Here is a 17356-nt window from a genome sequence, read left to right on the forward strand (position 1 = left end):
AAACATTGCTGGAACACTGTGAGATGCAGAACATAGCAGTTGCTGGAAGCCTGAAATAAAACAGAGTGGTTGAGATGCATTCCTCACCCTCTCTTCGTCCGAACTGATGGCGTTTATGTCACCTGGACAACCTTGGTCTCCACTCTACCAGACATTCCCTCTGTCACGCCACCCCTCTCCCTCTCTGCAACTTAAAACATGCTTGTTTTCCAGTTCTGTTGAAGGATCATTGACCTGAAACACTATCTCTGTTCCTCTCCTCACAGACATTGCCTGACCTGCCAAGTGACTCCAGCATTTTCTGTTTTTTCATTGTACAATTAAAATGTTCTTTTGGCAGAATGTACATATTATATCCTTGATATCCTCTCTACTGACTTGGAATATCTGGACTAACTTCCAAACCTTAATATTTGAATTAAAACAGTGTCCACAAAAAAAAACCTGTGATCTGATTCAGATTCAGTTTTGATGTGCCTACACATCTATTACTGCATGTCAAATACAAATCATTATCTAAAGGGTTCTGCTATATAAATGTGTGTGTCCCTTTCAAATAAGCAGGCATTCAGGTACTATTTTTGTTCAGTCATGGGATATGGACATCACTGGTGAGACTAGCAATTATAGTCAGACTCACAATGAGATTCAGACTAATTTCTCTGGATCCATGCAACTGGATATCAGCTTAATTTACCACCATTCTACCTATATAATGTACCTCTATGAGGCAAGTTTTAAAAAATATTTAACATTAAAACATAAACTCTGAAATTTGCAAAAACCTAAAAGGCATGAATAACACAAAACATATATCAACATTTTAAGTAAAGAATTCGCTTGGAATATTATTAGGATCTTTTAAATAGAATTTATTAAAAACAGCGGTAATCTAGTAATCTAACTGTTTGGAACATATTTGATGTCACCTTTCACCATTATTTTCTTGTTAAGTCTATGAGGGAAGGTGTCACAGACTCAGTACACATGGACAGTGTGCTCATTATTCCAATAATACATTAATCCCCTGAAATACTTCAGATAATATTCCATGCCTTCCACTTCCAGCCTTTACAAGTGGCCTTGATATTTCTGGAGCTCCCAGGATGATGGATGACGATAACTGATGGATGAAGGTCCAGTAGAGAAAAAGTCAGCGATAATACTGGACTTCTTGGTATTGCCATCAAGTTGCCCCTTGAAATCTCTATCAAGAAAGTACTCTTAGCTGCAGTGGGGCTGACATTTCATATCCTCAATGTTATTGACCCAAACTAGGGTTATTGAACTGGGGCCATGCTTGTGCTATGAATTCACACTTCTTTCCTTGGACTGCAGCAAGTCTGGTGCTGCTGATTTTTCATCAACCATTTTGGTTTCAGAGAGTTTCTTTTTTCAGATTTTTGTTCCTTTTCCTATAAAAAAAACGCCCTTGCACAGAATACCTTTGCTAATGACTGACATTTTAAAGAACTCACAAAAATATTGTGCAAAAAAGACTGGTAACCCATGGTTCCACCGAACTCTACACACATCTACATCAGCTCTGTAATAGTCTTTGTTACTGAAACCATATTTTCTTAATATGATGTTCATCTAAATATATTTGCAGTATAAAACTGCTGATTCTAGATGTTAAAGCAAGAGGCAGATTTCTGCCATGCATAACTTATAATGTTCACATTTATGACTGCATAGTTCCCTTTTATTTTCCAAAATGTCTATAATGTTTTGAACCCTGAAGTCAATACGGTGCAAAAAGAAATGGTGTATGCGTTGCCCTCAGAGGGCCTGGAGTGGCTCTGAAGAAGGCTGGTCCAAGAAATGGAGTCTGGAAGAGTGTGGTCGGTCGAAGAGTGAGATTTGGCATAGCACAGACAGCGGCTGCTGTTAGAGGATTTGGTAAGAAACCGGTTGCTATTGGTTTTGTGAGATGCTTCTGAAAAGCCATCTTTGTCTGAAGAAAGAGAAAATAACATAAAACTGATTATGATGTTCCAACCACTCTGGATCATAATTCACCACTTATGATTCTCAGCCTGAAATCTACCACCTCTTATCCAAAAGCAAAATTCTGCAGATGCAGGACATCTGAAATAAATCAGAAGACTCTGGAAATACTCAACATCTGTGGAGAGGGAAACCATTTCCGGTCAATGACCTTTCATTAGCTTTGTACAGAAAATAAAAGATCATTGAACTGGAATGTTAATTCTATTTCTCTCTCTATAGATGCTGCCTGACCTGCTGAGTAATTCTAGCATTTTCTGTTTTATTACTTTAGCTCCTTGTTTATAAAATCTTTTGTAAATAGTTGTTTATTAATTAATTAATCTTGGTTATAGCATTTCATATGTCGGTAACAACATTTTTGTACACTTTAGGAAAAAGGAGAGAGAAGTGGATAAGACAGATGATCAACTATGATCTTACTGTAAAGTACAGCAGTATAGAGGGGTTGAATGGTGTCCCACTGATTCTTTATAATACAATTCTTGAGTTAAAAATATCTGGCCACCAGTGAAGGATAACATATTCCTTAACCTATGGGATTTCAGTATTTGAAATATATATTCTTATAAGGCATTTTCAAATCAGGCATATTATTTATTTATTTTAATCGTACTTTGTATTCAGATCTTTATAGCATCTCTCTTGAAGGCTTGCCATATTTGTTCTGTATCAAGCAGGCTTCTATTGTAGCTTTGAAGTGCAACTTTATTAAGATTATCAGTAAATCCCAACATCAAAGGCATTTTCTTGTCTGAGACATAGATTTGTGTGGCAGTTCTTCTGTTGGGTGCCCGATTGTGAGATAGTAACAGTCCCATCGACGTGGAGGTCACTTGGGAACAGGAGGATGAAGCCGGTCAACTGGAAGTTCTACTGAAAGGACTCTCTCAGAATTTCTGCTGAACCTACATTATGAATAAGGTAACCGGCACTTTGTGAACGTCCCACATTTACGTGTTGTTTTATTTCACTTGTGTTTCCCTTCTCATAAATTTGGAGTTTAATAAATGAAAGTTTTGTTTCAATTGTTTTGGTTTGTAAAGTCTGTGTTTAATATTCTACCAAGTGATGGTGGCGGAGGAACCGAGAGAGATTGTTGCAATGAAAGCCTGTTAACCTTCCCTCTGAGAAATCTCATGGTGCGGTCAAAATGGAACTTTCTGCATTTGGCCTCTTTCACAGGGGGACTTCACAGAGAAATAGTTCTAAACATAGGTAGGTTAATTGGCCACTGTAAATTTCTCCACGAGGTTAGTGTATTGACATCTTCGGTGATGTTAACTTCCCCTGGTGCAATCTGGGGAGAGTTGATGGGAATATGCGGAGAGCAAAATGGGGTTAGTGAAAGGTTAGTTTAAATGGGTGCTTGATGTTTGGTGGGGGAAAGGGAAAGGGTTCTCCTTGAGTCCTTACCTGTCAAACAAGCAATTTGATTGTATAATAGTGCAAATGTGTCATAATAATTTTTGCCTGCAACGCTGTGACATTGCAAGCTCCCACTGACTGGGGCTGATATGTCTCGTGACAGCACTCAGTTTCTGGGGAAGAGCATTTAACTTGGAGAATGGGCTAAGCTTATATTGGTGCTTCTGTGGAAGCAGCAGTTCAGAGGGCAATAAACCTGACAGTCATTACTGCCCTTCAGAGATGTCAACAATCAAGGTCAGACTCTAGTACTCACCGCCAGCACTGCAGTCTGTTGGAGCTTGGCATAGGGACTGTATTTGGGCTTGGATGTCTTTCCTGTAAGCCTCTCCTTATGTCTTCTGCTGGTCATATGCTGCATTGGAATGCAAACAGATTTAAAGATAAACAGTGCTTGAAAGGTAGACTCTGTTCAGTTATTTTAGTGAAAGCTCTGGTTTATATTGTCAGCCCGTTGACTTCTAGCTATATTGGTGCTTTGCCATAATCTTAAAATCTGTTAAACAGATCTCATATTGAGTCATAATGTGTTCACATTAAGGGTAATACAGTAACTAACAGAAACACTCGGGACAAGCCACCATTTAAGAAAAATAATTGTATTGCTTACTGGATGCTATGTGCAATCTCACTTCATTCTGTAATTTCATTCAGAGTTGTTACCAACACTAAGCCCAAGATCGTGCATTGCCTGACCAGTGTCTGTCAGTTGGATTGCAACAGTAGATTTCCTGAGTCTTTTTTTTACGTTTTTTGACTGCTTGCTCCCATCTCTCAATCTGTTCCTCAGAAGTTCTCTCACTCAGAACTTCAATTATCACAGTTTTTTTTTCACAAGATCACAAGACAAAGGAGCAGAAGTAGGCCATACGGCCCATCGAGTCCGCTCCGCCACTTCACCATGAGCTAAACTGTTCTCCCATCTAGCCCCAATTCCTGGCCTTTTTCCCATATCCCTTGATCCCCTGACTAATTAGATATCTGTCAATCTCTGCCTTAAACACCCCCAATGATCGGGCCTCCACAGCTGTATGTGGCAACAAATTCCATAAATCCATGACCCTCTGGCTAAAGAAATTTCTCCGCATCTCTGTTCTAAATGGGTCCCCTCTAATTCTAAGACTGTGCTCTGTTGTCCTGGACTCACCCACCATGGGAAACAACTTAGCCACACTACTCTGTCCAGTCCTTTCAATATTTGAAATGTTTCTCTGAGGTCCCCTCTCATTCTTCTGTACTCCAATGAATACAGTCCAACAGCCGATTTTACTGAGGAGATCCCTCAGCACTTAAGCCTTTGTGGAGTGGAAAGTACAGAAGAATCTGTTTCTGTTTTCTTCCAGAAACCCTGGTGTAAATAACATTTGAAATGGGAGCAGCAGAGTGCCGTTCAATCCTCTGCATTGCAACTGCCTCTTTGAATGGTAGTTTCTCAGCTGTAAGTTGTCAGAACTCCTGTCTGTCCAGTTATGGAAGAGCAGAAATCTCTTCCAACTTCCTTCAAAGCCTACCCCTCTGTCTTTGATCCCTGCCACAAACTCCATTCCTCAGCCACTAACTCCATTTCTCTCACTGTGTACAACCCTGGTTGGATTCTCACATCTACACACACTGACTTTTAGACTACATACATGCATGTCTCTAAGACCGCCTATTTCCACCACTTTAACTTTGCCTCATTCTACCTCTATCCGAACTCCTGTTGCTGAAACTCTAAAGATCAATCAGAGTAAGGAATATTGTCTCCCAACAGGCAGACAAACATTCCTTGGAATGTAGGAGACTGAGGGGTGACCTGATAGAGGTGTATAAAATCATAGAGAGGGGCATAGATATGGTGAATGCATACAGTCTTTTTCTCAGGAAAAGGATTCAAAAACTAGAGGGCATAGGTCAACCTCACAATCTACCTCATTATGACCTTGCACCTTATTGTCTGCCTGCACTGCACTTTCTCTGTAACTGTAACACTTTATTCTGCATTCTGTTTTTGTTTTACCTTGTACGACCTCTATGCACTGTGTAATGAATTGATCTGTATGAACGGTATGCAAGACCAGTTTTTCACTGTACCTCAGTACATGTGACAATAATAAAGCAATTTACCAATTTAAGGTGAGAGGGGAAAGATTTCAAGGGACCTGAGGAGCAACTTCTTCACACAGAGGGTGGTGCTATATGGGACGAGCTGCCAGAGGAAGTGATTGAGGCAGGTACAGTAAGAACATTTAAAAGACATTTGGACAGGTACATGGATAGGAAAGGTTTTAGAGGGACATGGGCCAAGGTAAATGGGACTATCTTGGATGGGTATATTGGTTGGCATGGACCAGTTGGGCCGAAGGGTCTGTTTCCATGCTGTATTACCCATTACTATATGACAAAACATATCTTTACCTATCCACAGGGAGATAATTTACCTCTCCCTGGCTAAGCTGCAGCGTGATTCAATTCAGGACTCAACACTCAGAAACTGAGCTTATAAGCTCCTTGGCTAGAGGTAGATGAAAGCAGAAGTGGGGAAAGCAGAAATGTAACCCTTCCAGTTAAAGGTTCACCTTGGACACTGTGCAAATAAATACTCAACTGACATTACAGCTAATGTCTGTAAAAAAATTACCTCATCCTGATAATGAACACACTCCTATGAAACCATAGCATCATGGCATAGCTAAGTATTTCAGGAAACCAGATGTATTTATTCTTTGCTGGTAGATGATCATCTTCATGTTTGAAAAATACAGAAAAGTGGTTGTTAGGTGAAGATGCCTGGCTGAACAAGGTTGCCTGTCAGCCTCTATATATTACGTCGGAAGCATCTGAATAAGCAGTCATGGCACTCACTGTATATCATCCTGTTTATACAGCGGTTTCTAAGCATGTATATTTAGGCACTGTTATTGAAGCTTGTGCATTTGGGTTTTATACACTGAACAAAGAAACCAGGCCACGGAGGAATAATGGGCAGCCAGGGAGAAGGGTCAGCGAGTTGTAGTGCTTATCATCTTTAGGGCATGCAACAGAAAGATTTTAAAAGAATTACCAATAGCTTGTAATCTTGTTGCCTTTTTCCTGTAGTGAAACCCCCCTGTGTGGTCTGTGTGAGAAGCTGAGCTAGAAGGTAGAAATTAATGAGATAGATTGCCTGGACCCTGTCACATCCTTGATGGTGGGAGCCAGTTGTCGTGTTTCCTACATTACAATAGTAATAATTCAAAAGTACCTCCTGGGTTTTAAAGGGTTTTGGTACTTCACAGAGAGGTTGTAAGCGGTGATATATATTTCTTTTCCTGCTTTTTTGAAAAAGTGATGGGTGGTCATCAAAGACAAGGTGTCAAAGGAAAGGAATTTTGCACGGGAATCCGTCAAAGAGTCGAAGGGTTTGAGAGATGGGTCTTGAAGGCTCTGTTTTTCTGGGTTGAGAGCTCCAGTATCCTTCTCATCAGTGATGCCTCGGCACATTCAAAATACCTTTTTATATATTTCCAATAATCCCAACAAACAGGTCCAATTTCTTAAAGCTTTGTGGACTTTCCTCTAGCCATGCCATTTGAGGGCCGCCCCAAGAGCCGTCACGTGGAGTGGGATGGGGGAAGAGATGATTCAGGGAATGATGTGGAGAGTCAGAAGATTAGGAAGCAGGATGTAGGGTTGGAATGGATTACAAATGGACAGAGGAGGGTTTGTTGCACTTGGAATTAAGCAAGGGGTATTCCATTTGCTTTCACGTGACCAGTCGTTATAAGAGCCTCAGGGAAAAACACTGTGATGCTGGAGGAACTCAGCAGGCCAGTGTTTTTCATCTAGATTCCAGCATCTGTAGTCCTTTGTTTCTCTGGATCTTCAGGGGGATGTGGGCACCGCTGTCCAGCCGTCAAGAGGTCATCTACTTGGGCTGCTTCAATGTCTTTGAGGTGAAGTTCTTGTAGATGAGTGCCCATTACTGGTCACCAGTACTGATGCCAGTTCCCCATGTCAGCTTAACTGAATTTAAACTCATGAAGGGATTTGAACACTTGCAGCTGAATCCTAACCAATATGTTACTATCCCACACTGTGCCAGGTACTTTACTGACAGCACCTACTTAGTTACTGATTCACAATTACAAAAGGAAGAAAGTAGGTTCTTTGGATGAATGTAGAATATAAACTTGAGATTCTAGCTCCATGTATCACAGGGGGAACAGATGACTCCATAGAACAATACAGCACAATACAGGCCCTTCGGCTCACCATGTTGTGCCAAACTTTAAACCACGCCTAAAACTCACCTGCTTGAGTTGAGTTTCAGAGTTGACGTAGATCTCACAGATATTACAGTGGAAAGCCTTACTCTGGATGCCGATGCTCCCCTTGTTACCAATGCGTTTGGTTTTGTACAATGTCCGTGGGAAGAGTCTCAGTCTGCTCCTTCTGTTGTGACTGTTCTGACCCTGCAGCACCGATTTATGCTTCGACCCTAAAAAATCGGCAAGGTAATGTATCAGCCTCCATTGTTTATAATTACAGTAACACCAGTCACAAATGTTTAGGAATATTTGTGATGAAACAAAATCAATACAGAGAAAACAATGCGTGGGCTACGGTTGCCAAGTGTCCCATATTGCATCGGATAGCCTACGTTTAAATGGGAAATTGGATGCCTATTTGCGATCAGTCTGGGACATACTTCTTCCCTTATAATTTCCCAACTCAGGTATCCAACCTACAAAGGAATTTTGGGCTGGATGGAGTGACCCCTGGACACTATTTTCTTTGGATTCATCTGACAGACACGTTGGCTCAGGATTTTGCACTCAGCTAGCAGGTCTGGACAGAGTGGACGTCGAGAGGATGTTTCCACTGGTAGGAGAGTCCCGATCCGAGGGCACAGCCTCAGAATAAAGGGATGTCCCTTTAGAACTGAGATGGGGAGAAATTTCTTCAGCCAGAGGGTGGTGAATCTGTGGAATTCGTTGCCACAGAGGGCTGTGGAGGCCAGGTTATTGGGTGTGTTTAAGGCAGAGATTGATAGGTTCCTGATTGGTAAAGGGATTAAGGGTTATGGGGAGAAGGCAGGAGAATGGGGTTGAAAAAAAATCAGCCATGATTGAATGGCAGAGCAGACTCAATGGGCTGAAAAGCCTAATTCTGCTCCCATGTCTTATGGTCTAACGCAGGAAATAGAAGCAGGAGGTGGCTGTTCTGCCCTTTGTGCCTGCTCGGACCTTTTGCCTCAGTGCCACTTTCTAGTACCTATCTCAGTTCCTTGAGTCCCTTAATATCTGAAAATTTATGTTTCTCTCTTGAATATACCAAGTAACTGAATGTCCATATCGCTCTAGGGCTCTGACCTCATGATCTACTTTGTTGTGACTTTGCACCTTATTGCACTGCACTTTCTCCGTAGCTGTGACACTTTACTCTGTACTGTTATTGTTTTTACCTGTACTACCTCAATGCACTCTGTACTAACTCAATGTAACTGCACTGTGTAATGAATTGACCTGTACGATCGGTATGCAAGACAAGTTTTTCACTGTACCTCGGTACAAGTGACAATAATAAACCAATACCAATAACAATTCAGCACTCTCTGAATAAGGAAATTTCTTCTCCTATCTGTCCTGAATGACTTATCGTCTCCCGCTTTTCTGGGGCTGCAACACATGACATTAGACTTCCGAGACAGGGGAAGTATAATCCCTGAATCTACCCTGTCAAGTCCCATGAAAACTTTTTATGTTTCAATGAGATCACCTGTCATTCTTTGACAGCAGAGGTCAATGCTGGTTCATCTATCGTCAAAGGGCAATCTCCCCATCCTAGGGTTCATTCTGATGCACCTCTGTTGCACTCCCTCTGTTTCAACATTTCCAACATTTCAGAAGAGGTTTCATCAGGCCTCTGTATAAATGCTGTAGGACTATAACAACAGTTTTGTATTTATAACTTTAGATTATTCAAAATTAGAGATGAGATTTCCTACAGAATACACTGGAATCCATTAATGCTGTCTGCTGATGGGACCTCTACTAAGAGACATTCTGCTTCTAATCATTTTAACAGCTGTAAAAATCCCTTTGTTACTGAGTTAGAGGGTGGAGGTTTCACATAAAAGGAGTGTGGGGAATTTCCTCAGTGGAACGTGATCAGGGGAGGGAGGAATGGGGAGCTGGAGTGATTTCTCTTGATTGACCGCTCTAACTTGAGTGGAAACCTCAGGTAGATGCATGGACAGGTTTTCAGCCAATGTTCTGCCCTACAGTTAGGTTGGTAAAATCCTAAGCCGATTGCCTGTCGATATATCAATGAATGCAAAGGTAGGTGGGATATCATAATCTAATCAAGGAGGGTCAGGATAACTTCATGAAGGGGAGACTGTCTGTCAGATATATTAGAGACAAAAGAGAGACCGCAGATGCTGGAAACCTGGAGCAGTACAAAGGCGCTGGAGGAACTCAGCGGGTCAGGCAGCATCTATGGAGGGAAATGGACAGTTGACGTTTCGGGTTGACACCCTTCATCTGGGGTCCATTTCCCACTTCCCTCCATAGATGCTGCCTGACCCACTGAGTTCCTCCAGAGCCTTTTTGTGTGTTAACAAATTTCTTAGAGGTTTTTTAAGGAAGTCTTGACCAGAATTGATAGAGGGGAACTAGTAGGTGTATTGTATTTGGAATTCCGGAAGGTGTTTGACATGGTGCTTCATAAAAGGGTAAATTACACGACCGTGGTATTGAAGGTTACAAACTGTCATGGAGAGAAGACTGGTTAACAGATAGGAAGAAGCAAGTAGGGACAAAAGGGTCATTTTCAGGTTGGCAACCTGCGAGCAGGGGGGAGCTCACAGGTTGCAGGTCACAGGGAGCAGTGCTGGGATCACAACTGTTCACAGCTTATGCATGACTTGGAGGAAGTGAATGTACAGTAGCCAACTTTGTAGACAACACAAAACGGGACAAGTTGTGAGGAAGGTACAGTTTATAGAAAGGTAGCAATTGGTTAAGTGAGTGGACAAAATGTTGGCAAATGGAGTACAATATGGGAAAATATACAATTGTTCACTTTGGAAGGAAGTACAAAATAAAATAGTTTTATTTATACGGGGAAAACAGCTGCAGCATGAAGGGATTTGGGCATCCTTGTGCACAAAACACAGAAAGCTAGCATACAAATACAACAGGTAGTAGGGAAGGAGAATGGAATGTTGACCCTACTTTTAAGGGGGTTGGAGTATAAAAGCAGAGAACGGTAGCGTAGCGGTTAGCATAATGCCATTATAGCGCCAGCGATTGGGGTTTAATTCCTGCCGCTGTCTTTAAGGAGTTTGCATGTTCCCCCTGTCACTGCGTGGGTTTCCTCCGGGTGCTCCGGCTCCCTCCCACATTCCAAAGAGGTACGGGTTAGTAGGTTAACATGGGTGTAATTGGGTGGCACAGGCTCGTTGGGCCAGAAGGGCCTGTTACCGTGCTGTATAAATAAAGCTTTTTAAAAACTCCTTCTGCAGCTGAACAAAGCACTCGTGGGACCACATCTTGAGTACTGTGAATAATTCTGATCCCCCTATTTTAGGAAAGATTATTTAGTTGGAGGGAGTTCAGAGAAGGTTAGTAAGGATGATCCTGGGTTTGGAATGTTTGTCCTTTGAAGGAAGATTAAACAGTTGGGACTCTAGTGATTGGAGTTTTAGAAGAACAAGTGTTGATCTTATCAAAACGTTTAAGATTCTAGGGGGGCTTAGAATGGGTAAATACTGAGAGGAAGTCTTCTGTCGTGGGAGAACCCAGAACCAGAGGAGATAGTTTCTGAATAAGGAGGGGGTGAGGGGTGCCCATTTAAGGCTGAGATGAGGAACAATATCTTATCTCAAAGGATTGTGAGTCCTTGGAACTCCTTGTCTCAGAGAGGTGTGGGAGCAGAGTCCCTGTGTATGTTTAAGGCAAAGATAGCTAGCCTTTTAATCAGGAAAGGAATCAGGGGTCATGGGGAAAGGGCAGGAAAGTGGATGTTGAATGTTAGATCAGTCGTGATCTTGTTGGATGACGGAATGGGCTCAAGGAGCTGAATTGCCCACTTCTGTCCCCACTTCTTATGGTAGCTCCAAAGTTAATCGGTTTTAATTTTTACAGGGTCGAAGTTGCAGAAATGGGAGCAAACTGGCTGCTATGTTAGTCTACATTGCAACAGTAAACCATCAGCTGTAATGCACATTGGGACACTTTAACATTCTGAAAGCTGCTATATAAAAGCTAGCTCATTAAGTTTTTTTTCAGATCAGGCGGGCAAGAAAGTACTGTATCAAAATATAATGGACAAATGGTTTGAATCACTTTCCTCCACACACCACTTTAATGTGGGTGTTAATCTGCATAATTTATGCCTCTGTTAAAATGGTGGTCACAGAAGCAACAATGAATCTGTTAAGTATGTGTAAAGGGCTATTAACAGAAGTAATTTCTGGCCTTCCCTCTTCTGAGAAATTATTTGTTTTGCGGGACTGAATTTGTTAAACTTATATCAAAATATTCCATCCACCATCCAGTCCAGCGAACCAATGTATTGCTCTGTATCTCACTATTGCTGAGATCAAAGATCTCGGCTGACTCTCCACTGAAGGAGTCCTGGCCTGTTGGAACTATCCTCTTTCAGATGGGATCTTAAAACCAGGACATGTCTGCCTGCCAGGTGGATGTAACAGGTACTATTTCAAACCATCAAAGTGGCAGAAAGTTATCCCTGACGCTCTGCTCAAAATATATTCCTTAATCAACATCATTAACTAAATAACAGATTATCAATTTACTTAGTTTGAATGTGCTTCTTTATATAATTACTTTATATTCAAGTTCTCCACCATATTTTAGGGCTTCCTCCCTGATAATCTCAAGCCCGAAATAGCAAATAGCCTGGGTTTAACTATTTTTGTAATGGGTGCGATAGGTTATGTGACTGTCAACCATATAATGTGCTTCAGTGGAGAACAAGGGATGCGAGAGTTATCTCACTCCTTTGAAATGGACCACTCCAGGGGCACACACTGCCCAACTATTCAACCAGCTGAGAACCACTGGTGTCAACCCAACAACGGCATTTGGTAATTGGTTTATTATTGTCACATATACCAAGGTGCAATGAAAAACTTTGTTTTGCATGCCATCCGTACAGATCATTTCACCACATCAGTACATTGAGGTAGTACAAGGGAAAAGCAATAACAGAATGCAGAATAAAGTGTTACAGTTACAGAGAAAGTGCAGTGTAGGCATCCTGTTGTACAAGAGGTCCATTCAATAGTCTTATAACAGCAGGATAGAAATTGTCCTTAAGCCTGGTGGTACGTGCTTTCAGGCGGAGGCTGATGATAGCGGACCAACCTCTACCACTGACCTGTTGCCTTCTTAAAGGAGAATTTATTGTGACAGGTCAAGGAAGAGGACTAAAATCTGGATTAAAGCAACTTGGTGCCTTTAAGGTAGATTAACACAAGAGGGGAGGAATATAAAGTGATGGTCTGGTGAAATAGGATGGAACGCAAAGCCAACTGAGTTTCACCAGATGAACTGAAAGATTTGTTTCCATCCTACAATTCCTACATGTTGCTACGTAATATGCATCTGAATAAAATTCCTTCCTTTTCCCTCCAGTTAGCAATGGCCACTTACATTTCTTCCAAAATGGCTTCACAAGTGTCAAGCAGTGGGGCCACTCACCATTGTTGTGTGCCTCGAGTTGTGATACGGAGTTCACAGTCACTTTGCAAGCTGCGCAGTACAGATGCTGTTTCATTTTCTCTCCTTCTTTCTCACTCTCAGGGATTGAGCTGACACTGTTGGTGCCTTCACTTCTAATGATCTCTGCGGTGTGCACCAGCGAGGTCTCAATGCCATCCTCAGACCTGCCATTAGTAGCTTCTGAACAGGAGAATGTGGCTGATGTCTTGGTACCAGCAGATTCCATCACAAACATTTTGGATACATGGACCAATGAGGTAGAATCATCTTCAGTTTTCTCCACGGCTGGTGCTGTAGGATAATCCTCTACAAGTCAAACACAATAGGTTGACAGAATATATCACCTTACATCTATCCATAGTTTTTTTTGTCAGAGGAAGTCTGTTCAATTAAATTTCGATTGAATTTTTTTCAACTATTCAGTTAGTTAATGCAAATTGGTTTAGCTTAAATCACTAGATTCCTGAGGGATGGATACAGAGAGTTTGTTTCCCCTGAAGTGGAGGAGGCTCTGGGGTCCTGAATGAGGTATACAAAAGGGGCATAGATTGGGTAGGTAGTAGGGAACTTTTCCTCACAGCACAGATATCTAAGACCAAAGGCCAGAGGTTTAAATTAACGGGTGGGTGGTTTAGAGAGGATATGAGGAAGAATTCTTTCACCCAGAGGGTGGTTAGAATTTGAAACACTCTGCCTGAGAGAGTGGGGAGGCAGAGCCAACTTTTAACAAGAATCTGGACAAGCACTTGAACTGCCAAGACATAAAGGCTACATATCAAGTGCTGTAAGTGAGATTAGTATAGGTAGGTACTTGATGGTCAGCATGGATATGGTGGGAAGAAGGGACTGTTTCTGTGCTGTACAACTCAATGACTTTATAGTAAATGCATTAGATGTGATCTTCCACAATTCCCAGAGTTGGAAAGCTTCCAGCTACTCAAGAAAAGGAGAGAGAAAGCAAGAAAATAATGGCATCCATTACCAAGGAGGTGATATCAGAGCACTTAGAAACACACAAGGCAGTGTCAACATGGCTTCATGAAAGGAAAATTGTGACTTAGCATATTTTTCCAACAGTTCTTGAGGTTATAACTAGCAGGACGGATAACGGGAGTTAGTAGATGCAGTATATTTGGATTTCCAAAGGCATTCAATAAAGAGCTATCTAAGATTACTGCATAAGATAAGGGCTCATGGGTTTGAAGGTCATATATAGGAAGGATGAAGGATTGATTTTCTAGGAATAAACAGGACATTTTTGCCAAGCTTGTGGAGTCCCTGATGGATCAGTGCTGAGACCTCGGCTACTTATAGTCTAATATAACGACAGATAAAGTGATGGAATGCAATGTATCCAAGTTTGCTGAGCTGCAAAGATATGTGGGACAGGAAGGCGGGAGGAGGACCTGTAAAGAAATGAAATATAGACGTTTTAAATGAGTGGTGAAAAGATGGGAGGTGGAAACTAAGGGGAGGAAATGTGAGTTGTTCACTTTGTTAAGAAAAATAGAAAATTAGAATGTTTGTTATGTAGTGCAAGAGAGATCTAGGTGTCCTTGAACATGAAAATTGCAGAGTTAGCATGTAGCTACAGCATGTAATTAAGGAGGCAAATGGAATTTTGGCCTTAACTGCAAGGGGAATGGAGTATAGGAGTAAGGAACTCTTGCCACAACTGTGTAGGGTGTCGGGACATCACAACTAGAGTACTTCATGCAGTTTTGCTCTTGATTTAAGGAGGAACATGTTTGCCATGGCGGCAGTACATCAAAGGTTTGTTGGATTGATCCTTGGGATAGGGGATTGTTTTGTAAGGAGAGTTTGGGTAGAATAGGCCTATTCTTTCCAATTTAGAAGAATCAGAGGTAATCTTCATGGAATATATCTGATTATGAGATCTAGCAGAGTAGACGTCTTGTGGGAGAACTTAGAACTAGGGCCATTGAACCCAATGATGAGATAGAAAGATTTTTGGACTATAGAACATCAAGGGTTGCAGGGAGCATGAAAGAAAGTGGAGTTGACCAACTATGACCATACTGAATAGTGGGGCAAGCTTGACTGTTTGTATGGCTAACTCCTATTCCTTAAGAGTCTCAGGATAAGTGGTTAGCTACTTAAGACTGAAGTGAGGAGGAATTTATTTCCTCAGAGGTTGCAAACCATTGGAATCCTGAGTAACTATCCTAAATATCCTAAGTATATTTACTTGTCTACTGTAAATTGCCCCTAATGTGTAGATGGATGATGGGAAAGTCAGGGAGGTGATGGACAGGTTTTTAGACCACAAGGGGATTGAGGGTTGTGGGGGTTGGGCAAGAAAGTGGGGATGAGGCTAAAGATCCTCTTGGCCATGATCTGAATGTGGGACCAGGCCTGAGGGGCTACATAGCCCACTCTTGCCTCCTATTCTGATATTTATAATGCCTCAGGGTATCCGAGTCTTATTATTATGCAATATTATTTTCTACAAATTGACACAGAACATTATTAATATAGGGAAGTCAATTAACTGAATGAGTTTGATTCTCCATAAAATGGGTGTCATATAGACTTCAGAAATGTTCTATGTTCTATATGTAAAGCCACAAGATTGCACAATTGTAAAGTCAGCACCTTCCATGGACAGCAATTTCCATCAGCTACATTACAAGGAGAAACTTTGACACTGATGAGTTGTGGATTCCACATTGAAGTCCCAAAGTTTAAATGCTTAAAAGCATCAATGTACATCTCAGTTCTAAATAAACTACATCAAGAGTAGTGAAATGGGTGGAATTCAGGTATTCACATCATATTTTTTATTCAAGTTAGAAAATCACGGAGTACATATATATATATCCTTATGACACAGAGGAGGCCATTTGGCCTATCGAGCCTATGCCAGCTCTCAGAGCAATCTCATCAGTCCCATTCCCCTGTATTTCCCTCTCACTCATGCTTATTAACACCTCCCTGACTTTCCCACCACCCACCTATACATTAGGGGCAATTTACAGTAAACAATTAACCTACCAACCAGCATGTCATTGAGATGTGGAAGGAAACCGTAGTCATGGGAGAATGTATGAACTCCACATAGTCAGCAACAGAGGTCAGAATCAAACCTGGAGACAACTACACCATCTGTACTACCACTGTGCCAATACAGTAAGGTACAGTTCACCAGTAAAATTGTGGAGGATTAATGTGCCCACATTTGAGTGGAGCCACACCGGACTAGAAAGTAAGTTGCCCAGCTTGGCAGGAGAAATGTGTGGCTTTCTATACTTCCTGCTGATCAACTTTGTAAATCATTGAAGTCAAAGGAACTAACTTTCAGAAAGAGATTACAAAGCACAGCCACTACTACATTGCAGATTTGCAGCCCAAGGTGTCTGGTGAACATTGGTGGGTCAGGTTTATTGTCTCTCTTAAGGAATGTATCCCTATGATGTGTTTTTTCTGATGATCTGGCACACTGGAGGTGCATTATGTTTCATATAGAATTTGTTTCATTCTGGTTAACGCATTCACTTTCACACCTTTGCTTTCTTCCTTCACAAGCCTTTAACTTCCAGTGGTTAACAGATTCCCAATTACAAGGTGAGATGGGAACCCCTTTACAGGCCCCAGTCACAATGCACTACTGACGGGGTTTGAAAGGAGCCAATAAATGCAGGAATAATCAAACCCTCAGTCTCCACCCAAATTCATTCTGCTTCCTGTTCTTCTGAATCAAGTTCATTCCCCACTACTCCCATTACGGCAGCCTTTATTATCAGTACACCCACCCCAGCCCCTCCCTCTTCCACTTCATCTGTCCTTTTTAAATGTCAAGTGTGCAGGAATATTTAATTTCCAACTTTGGTCACCATGCAACCGGATTGCTATAATAGCTTTTAGGTTGAACCAATTTGACACTATTTGTGCCATCAGTTCATTTGGTTTACTTCAAATGCTTTGTACGCTCATACAACACCTTTGATTTTAGCTTTTAACCATATTTCCTTGATTTAACTTTGTTTACTTATGTGATGCCAAAGCTTGCTAAGGCATCACTTTAATTATCCAAGGCTAACTCCGACCTTGTGTACAAAGAACATAGAACATAGAACAGTACAGCACATGAACAGAACTTCCAGCTTACAATGTCTGTGCTGACTATGATGCCATTCCAAACTAATCCCATCTGCCTGCACTTGGTCTATATCCCTCCATTCCCT

General features: G+C 41.5%; 1 protein-coding gene across 1 annotated transcript in view; it reads right to left on the reverse strand.

Moving 5' to 3' along the window:
• Window positions 1-1744: 1744 nt before the first annotated feature.
• The window catches only part of znf385c (zinc finger protein 385C), a 157835-nt gene continuing 142223 nt past the window's right edge, over window positions 1745-17356 (reverse strand). The window contains exons 5-8 of the mRNA XM_052038724.1: window positions 13131-13457; window positions 7710-7897; window positions 3695-3793; window positions 1745-1957 (exon numbers count right to left, since the gene is read on the reverse strand). Coding sequence (XP_051894684.1) covers window positions 1745-1957; window positions 3695-3793; window positions 7710-7897; window positions 13131-13457 — 827 coding nt within the window. The remainder of the gene's footprint in view (window positions 1958-3694; window positions 3794-7709; window positions 7898-13130; window positions 13458-17356) is intronic.

The sequence above is a fragment of the Pristis pectinata genome, chromosome 25 (genome assembly GCF_009764475.1).
Source record: "Pristis pectinata isolate sPriPec2 chromosome 25, sPriPec2.1.pri, whole genome shotgun sequence".
Lineage (NCBI taxonomy): Eukaryota > Metazoa > Chordata > Chondrichthyes > Rhinopristiformes > Pristidae > Pristis > Pristis pectinata.